The sequence below is a fragment of the Nothoprocta perdicaria genome, unplaced genomic scaffold (assembly GCF_003342845.1).
Source record: "Nothoprocta perdicaria isolate Ctin4 unplaced genomic scaffold, notPer1 scaffold_117, whole genome shotgun sequence".
NCBI classification, from domain to species: domain Eukaryota; kingdom Metazoa; phylum Chordata; class Aves; order Tinamiformes; family Tinamidae; genus Nothoprocta; species Nothoprocta perdicaria.
Window position 1 is genome coordinate 79,994 of NW_020454283.1, and position 7,941 is coordinate 87,934.

Below are 7,941 nucleotides of genomic sequence, written 5' to 3' on the forward strand. Positions count from 1 at the left end.
AAGTTTCACACCAAATTAAGGCCTCTCTGTTGCTAAATTAGTAGCAATCTCATGTCTTTTCCACAGGTCACATTTTTGAATCCCATCTCATGTATAAGCCCCGCTCTCATTTGTCACTAACCATGCAACTGAAAAGTTGCAAACCACTGCATTGAAAAGCAGCATTTACGATACCAATGCCTTTCCATTGCTAGTAACACCCAAGATTGAAATTGGAAGGTTAATATAAATAATACAGAAACTACTTTTTAGAGTATATTCCATTTTATGTGGCAATCCATGAAAAACAAATGCATGATGCTCATGAGCCAACCATGATAGAATAATATAGGTTAACTCCTAGAACCAAATGCCCTCCAAAGCTTGGCTCCTTAATACCTTTCAAACACTTTTTCTCCTCTGACACTACCAGCACATCTGCACATAAACACATAGATTTCCTTTACCTTTGGTCATTCCCCTTCACAGGCCAGAGGCTCCTCTCCAAGATCTGCAGAGAGAAGACAGTAATATACATAACTATTCATCCCATGAAGGATCTGTCTGTGCCCAGCAGGACATATCATTCTGGCTGGAGATCAAACAGACCAGCCTCAGGTTGTACATGGTGTTAGGTACCTTGACTTTGCCCTTCACCCTCCAACAGAGATGATGTGAATCATCTTACCCACTTCAGACATGGAAAAGCACAAAACAGGAATTTCACAGCCTTGCAACAATTCCCAGATAAAATTAGTTTAATATTTCCCTTACACACATAGGTCTTGGGAATGTAAATGCCTTGTGAACATGCTAGTCTTTGAGAAGCAGCATGTGAGAGAGATGTGTGCATTGCAGAGGGGATTCTGACCATTGAGTGGCAGGAAATTATAGACCAAGTAGCCCTGTTACTGCTGTACCTCAACCCTGCACCTATAGCAAGACATGGACACTAGCACAAATAGGAGCTGCAAAGGGGGATGCTACACAGTTAGCACACTCTCACCTCACGGGACACCGTTTCCTGCATCTGGCTGCCTTCTTCCCAACACTGTGGTTTGCTGGCACTTCTCTCCACAGAAGGCCCTCCAGACTGGTCCACATTGGTGTCAGGTTCCCAGTTCCTCCCTCTGTGCTGGCAAGAAGGTTTGTTTTTTCCTCCTTCTCTGTTCAGATTCACACTATCTATGTCAGGAAATTCATCAAAGATTGTTTGAGCCTGCTTACTGAAAGGGCTGGACTTGCTGCTGTCCACTACAGTCATTCTTCTGGTTGCTTGCAATCTAGTATCACACATCTCTTGCAACTCTTTGCTGGATTCACCATGAGGTTCAGAGGTGCTGACTTCTACATATTTAATACCAAGCTGCTCGACTGACCCAAACTCTCTATCTCCAGAAGGGGAAGTGACTCTCATGCACATTTCCCTTGGAGTTCCATGTATGGCTACACCACCATTCACCTGAGCACCCTCTAACTGTTTCTCCAGTGCCACCTGCAGACCTTCTGGATATAGACTGGATGGAAAGTCTTTTTTCCAAAATACAGCACGTGGGTGTGTCCCATCAAATTTCTTTTCTCTTTTAAATATCTTTTCAGAAGAATGATTTCTTTTGTGAACATAAAACCTTCCAGTTTCCAGAGCTGACTTTGCCTGGTATCTGAAACAAGGGGAACAATTACAGGAAGAATCTGCTTCTGCATCCACTAGCCAGCCAGAGCCCACTGCAGCAGAGAGGGTTTCTTGCTGGATGTTGCCTGAAAGTTTGGTTCTCCACATGTGTGAGTCAGTATGTCTGTATCTGTGAGAGACAGAGGCAGGTTCAGCACAACAAAAGTCACTTGGCACTGCACCAAGGTTCCAGTCTTTAGCAAATGGGACATTCCATTTCAATCTCGCTTGAGCAGCATGGGTACTTACTCCGGCTAGCTGTTCTCCTGAGCTCAGGACACCAGGAGCTGAATCATCATGAGAAAAGCACAGACTGCTATTTGCTGGAGAGCGCAAGGGCTCCAGAGGGAGGGAGCCCCATAACCCCATCCAAACAGCTTCCTGTTTAAGCCTCTGGATTGAACAGTGCAAATCGGCAGAAGTCTGTGAGGAATCGAGAAGTGACTGAAGGGAGGCAGAGTTCGGAAAAGACTCTGCCAGGCTAGATGGCCTGAGATCTCCCAAGGAAAGGGCTGAAGCACAACAAAAAGAGTTCACACTTTCCCTGCAGCAGCTTAAAGACAGGTGTTCCACTGATTTGTTCCCAAGAAGGGGATCTACAGTATTAGATGGTAAATGTGAAGGATTCCCATGAGCCATAAAAGAAGCAGCAAGAGACCAGCACTGTTGCTTGTCCACTGGATATTTACTATGTTTGTTCCTTCTTTCCGAAAAATGGCAATTAGAATGTATGGAGCAGCAACCACCTGTCTTTGCTCTCTGATGGTATTGCTGAGGGAGGCAAACACTCTCACTCCTTCTTCCTTCTAAACTATCAGCATAAAGGCAAGAGGGTCTCCAAGGAAGATCCACAGCAGGGAGCACTGACAATGCAAGACAGGGAGTGCTATAAGCCAAATCCTTAGAGCTGTGCTGCTGCAGTCTCGAGCAGAGATTATTCTGCTGCTGGAAGCAGGAATTGGAGAGCTGGCTGGTGGTGTCCCGAAGTGTCTGAGAAGGGCAGGGGAGATTAGTCTGTATCAGCCTGAGATTTCTCTCCCCAGCTGGCAGAGGTGCAGTACACAGCCGGCTCTGTCCTGCTCTCTGGTTGTGATCTACACTGAATGCAGCAGGCTCGTGCCAGTGATGAGAAATGTCTACTTGACTTCTAGCACTCAAAAACAGATCAATATTCACATTCTTCTGAATATTTGTTTGCTCTGAAGAAAAATAAGAAGAAAAATAAACAATGGAGTATGCACATTCCTCGTGACATCTTCCATAGCTTTCCAAAGACCTTGGGAATTCTCCTTATAATTTTTGTCTCTAACCCMTCTGCTTCAGCCCTGAACATAAAATGGAAATTACTCTTTCCCTATTTCTCAGTAATTGTATCTATCAGAGTAGGATTGATCAAAGGGGACAACCTTTGTTCTCAATAGAAAGACAGGAAAAGAAAGACTTTCAGTGTTACGTTGTCACCTGCAGCCTCCCAAAGAGCTTCCTGTTCCCCTCCTGCCAAGACCCAGGACTCCATAGTTGCTTTCCCAGAATACTTACACCTAACTAGGTCTACACAAGGATTTATATGCATATATGTATGTATATATATACACACACATATGAATCTAGTCATTTTTTTTCCAAACACACCTGAATAGCAAAAGGTCTTCTTTTAAATTGCCTTCTCTTTCCAACTTTTCRTTCTCTACAGAAACATCTGAACTAGCTTCAGTCCCCCCTGCAAATGCAAATAACCTGCTGTCCTTCTCAAATACAAATGCTGTCAGTAATCACTGCAAACGGAGGAGCAGGCTCAGTTATTGAGGTGACAGGAGAYAGTCACGCGGTGTTGCAGTTACCCTTGGGAATGGCTGTAACTGTCTTTCATACATCATTAAACATATTACCAATGAAAAGAYCATGTTGGGTTCCCTCCCCGCCTCAGAATTTGAACTTGGCATTTAAAATGAACAAATTTTCCAGAGCTTTGCTGCCTTCTTCAGCATGCTTATCTTTTCAAGAGGTTTCTAGGATTATTTTAGGAGCTGTTCTTCACTTGATTTGTTCCTAATTTCAGGTCTTGTTTAGATGAGAAAGAAACAGCATCTTTGAAAAATCAAATTTGTTCACCTTTCCAAAAATCACCATTCAAAACTCTGAGGCAACCACTTTGAAGCGGTGGATCATCTTACTCAAAAGGCAACAGGATTGCAAAAAGTCTTTTTTTCTGAGGCCAAAAGAGATATTTAAGGCATGCTACAGAATTTGCAAATTGCAAAATTCATGAGCAATGGATTTTATATTAGCTTTTATGTTCCCAACTAAAATACTTCTTTTACACATGCTTGCTATTTACATTTTGCAGCACAATGCTAGTAGACTGAAATAAATCCAATTAAGTTAACAAAAATGAAGCTGATCAAAGTACTTCTGCTGTAAGCAAAAGGAAGTAAATAGTACAGTYCCTGAAAAGTAAACCAACAAGGTCTTCCAAGTGAATGAAATTTATCATTATGCTGTCAATAACAGATAGACAAYGAACACATAAGCAGCACGTAGGCAAAGCTGACCTTCCCATTCATGCAAACCAACACAGATCAATCTCACATTTCAAGCTGAGACCAATGATTTGTTTAAGATTATGCTATAAGGAACCTAAGAAACAGTGCTTTTCACTCGCTGCTTAGTCTTAAAAATTGAATCATCAATTCCTATCATCAAATACTTGGCCTCTAGCCAAGTTTGTTGTCCAGCTGAGACCAGAGAGCACATACAAGTCCTTCCCTCTTAATTGTACAGAGGGCAGTTTCTGTCCCAGCAGCTGGCTCAGGAACAGCTTTGAAGGAACATCCTTTACACATCGCCTGCCAAAAGCCAGACAGCACCACAGGATGTAGTAGAATCAGTGTCAAGAGGAGGACCATTCCTCTGCAGGCTGAGCCTGGGGAAGCTGTTTCAGGCCTGCTCTCAGCTGGCATCGCTGCTGCATGCGCCACTGGACCCCAGTGCAGCATCCCATGCCCACTCACAGCAAGCCACACGCTCTCTGGGGTGCTCACACACCTCTCCTTGCAGTTACTCACTCCGATCACCATCATTGGACATGCTGCTCCCTTCAGCCAAAACCTCAGGGACTGGACGAAGATCTCTTTGTGTCTCTGAGTGCAAGGCAAACCGGGAGCTTTGTTCCTCATTAATGCCCCAACCCCAGCAATGAGCTCATTCCAGCTGGGTCACTGTAAGCAGCTTATCCCCATGATTAGCAACACCGCCTGTCACTGGGGCTGCAGATGGCCACAGGAAAGCAGCTCTCATCCATGGCTAATTAAAGCCTCATCCTCAAGACAGCCCRGATGATGTGGAACCCAGCAGGCTGGGGCAGCTCACCCACCCTGTCCCACCAGTACCTGCAAAGGGCACCTGTTTACCTCCTCCGGAGCAGCGCCTCAGGCGAGGAGGTACATTTTCCTTTCTGTCACCCCCTGCCCGGCCCAAACTTGCCATGACGTCCCAGCAACAGCACTGGGCAGAAGAGCCAGGGCCACCCCCAAAACAGTGGGGAGAACCCCCAGCTCCACACTGGCGGCAAGGAGCGACGTCCCTCAGAGGCTCGGCGGGACCGCGGTGCCCTCGCGACCCTCTGCGGGGAGCGCCCCCTACAGCGCGACCGTTAGAAACCGTTAGGGCGACCGTTAGAAACCGTTAGGGCGACCGTCAGCAGCGCGCACAAGCCCCACCCACAAGCCACGCGCGCCCCCTCAAGGGCAGGGGGGAAGGCAGCAACAGAGCTAGGTGCAGACTTTCTGTTTATTATAGAATTCTTTTTATTATATAATTCTATAATTATTATTTTCTTTTTAAAAAAAGCCTCTACTATTAATTTCTAATTTTAGAGAGGCATCAGCTCACTCAAACAGCTGGCAGATTAAAATCACAGCCCAGCATCGCATTGGCCGCACACCCAGCTGAGGAGCCCCCACTGTGAGCCCAAGCGGACAGCCCTGTGGAGAAGCGCTGGTGGCAGCTCCCTGCCGGCAAGGCAGGCCGTGGTGTTSGGCACGGCAGTGGGCTTAATGAACCCCCACGGACCGCGCTAAATCAGGTAGGGATCTAAGAGCACACCAGCACTCGCCTTAAACCCTGCCTAAACAGCAGCTGCCTGCCAGAAATGAATCAGTTGTTAGAAGCCAGTARAGAGGCCAGGTTTTTATCATCATTTCTCTGATTTAATGCCCCAAACCGGCATCCTTAATTCATCAACTCCTTTGCCATGCTTGGGTTCTCTGAGCTGTGAGATCCATTGAATTCTGTGTGCACAGCAGATCAGCTAAACAGACATCTACAGATTTTGTAGYATCTTTTGCAATGGAAAATGTCAGGGAAGGCCTCATGAAGGCCTCTAAAATTGAGCTCTATTGAAGGTCTTTTCCAACCATAATGACTCTATAATGATTCTATGAATCCTTCATGTCCAGGCAACTCTCCCTAAAGCATTACATTTACAAAAAGCATTTTTAATGTGTGGTTCACAGAGTCCCGCAGGCCTGTTTAAGTGGGATATTCAGGGACCAGTACTGCCACTGTACATTTCTGTAGAGCTAAAAAGACCTAAAGAAATATTAACTGAACATAAAAGTCTGCACTACACTCAAACCAGCAACTCCACAAAAACACCAACTTTTGTCTACCTAATCTTCATTCTTCCCTCTGCTCACAAGAGCAGACTCATTGCTAGTCCTCTACTGCATGCTCTACTGCATGGCAGCCTGTGCCAACAGTCACCTGCAAAATGAATGCACAACACTCAGAGAAATAAATCAGGCTATTGCAGTTCTGTGGCCTTTAAAATATGCTTGGTGCAAGCAAGAATGACGATGGTTCAGGTACAACAGGAAAAGATCACTGCATTGCTTGTGTAGTGGTTAAAGCACCTTTTCATATTTAATGTACAAAACTCAGTGTGGGAGAAAACTGGTTGTTTTTCAGCATACAAGTATTGTGGTTCTAAAGCTTAAAGTTAATAGGGACTCATGGTCGCTGAAGAGTTAATGAAGCAGCAGTCTTGTCAGGGAAATGCAACTGTAGTATAACAGATGTATAATTCAAATGTTGACCTGCYTCAGAAAAACACATCTTCGCAGCACTAGTGTTTTTACTCTGCTAATGTTCACATGCTCTTTTTCATATAAGGAAACCTCTTGGACACCTTTTCTACCAATCTTAGTTTACTAGTCCACTTTCACTGACCATGCTCTGCTGTGCAGGACCCACTAGTTTTCTGAGTAAAATTTAGACTAAAACCCATCAAAATCCTGTAGAACCTCCTCCTGTAATGACGCTCCCAGTCTCCCCAGCTATAGTCACAACCCATCAGAAATTATCAACATCTTCAAATGAGGTATGTGACCAGTCATTTTTTTAAAACACAGAACTGTGTTCATTTTATAGTTTTCTTAGAAAAATGTAACATTTTAAGTTCTGTTTGCAACTGAAGGCAAAAAGACATTTCAAGGCACAGCATCTACAACCTAAATTTAACAGTCGTTTTAAGGTCATTCTAATATCCTGAGCGATAGTCAGTTTGCGTACAGACAACAGTGAATAAACCTGGAAGGTACTGGGAGCACACAAGGTACTGGAAGYACAAGCAACATCCAGGTCCAGTAAGTTTTTCTACACCAACGACAGCTGCACRCAAACCACTGTACTTAGTATGGGGATTTCTCAACATAAATCTTGGTCAAATAATACAGTCAAAACCAGTTCCCCAGAACTCCCAGATGTTTCCTGGAGATGTATTCTTCATAAAAGCAGGTTTAACTCCTGTATTTTTTGAAGGCAGCTTCCCTTACTTAATAATGAAGGACACACTCAGTACAAGATATGGTAGAATGTGGAAAGGGCTTCCACTCACACAGAAAAGAGATTTAGGGGAAGGGAGACAGGATATACTGTGGTTACAAAGAGTCACAGCACTTAGCATGGCATCTCTGAGATCTTCTGTAGGAATGCATCTGCTCGACCTTCAGGAAGGCAGAAGAAAGTAAACTCAGATCCTCTCCTGTTTGGCCAGTACCACATCTTGCTCCATCAGAACAGACACGGGAGGAGCGTAAGGCTGGACWGGGCAAGGAAACATCTTTTGCTTCCAGGTTTGCAGGTCCAGATGAGGGCCTCAGTACGGCTGCTGGGGTGACTTGCTTGCATCAGGCCACTGCGGAGAGGCACCCTGATGGTCGATTTGCTCATAGCTGCTACGGTCCTGACCTGCACGGACAAGGCCTGAATGGAGACAGAAAAGAACAAGC

At 44.9% G+C, this 7,941-nt stretch overlaps 2 protein-coding genes across 2 annotated transcripts in view; both read right to left on the reverse strand.

Annotated features, from left to right (window-relative positions):
- Positions 1 to 970: 970 nt before the first annotated feature.
- On the reverse strand, positions 971 to 5,162 carry LOC112959527. The gene is made up of 2 exons (XM_026053549.1): positions 5,062 to 5,162; positions 971 to 2,850 (listed from the first exon to the last, which is right to left on the reverse strand). Exons 1-2 carry the CDS (start codon positions 5,135 to 5,137, stop codon positions 971 to 973), a joined length of 1,956 nt encoding a protein of 651 aa, XP_025909334.1. The 5' UTR covers positions 5,138 to 5,162.
- A 791-nt stretch (positions 5,163 to 5,953) lies between these two features.
- Positions 5,954 to 7,941, reverse strand: part of AGTRAP (angiotensin II receptor associated protein) — a 9,953-nt gene continuing 7,965 nt past the window's right edge. Inside the window, exon 5 of the mRNA XM_026053681.1 lies at positions 5,954 to 7,915. Coding sequence (XP_025909466.1) covers positions 7,809 to 7,915 — 107 coding nt within the window. The 3' untranslated portion in view covers positions 5,954 to 7,808. The remainder of the gene's footprint in view (positions 7,916 to 7,941) is intronic.

Coding starts and splice junctions, on each gene's coding strand:
- LOC112959527 (XM_026053549.1), bottom strand. CDS start 5,137: ATGGCAAGTTTGGGCCGGGCAGGGGGTGACAGAAAGGAAAATGTACCT. Junction 2,851..5,061: donor GAGGCGCTGCTCCGGAGGAG/GTAAACAGGTGC, acceptor ATTTTTCTTCAG/AGCAAACAAATATTCAGAAG.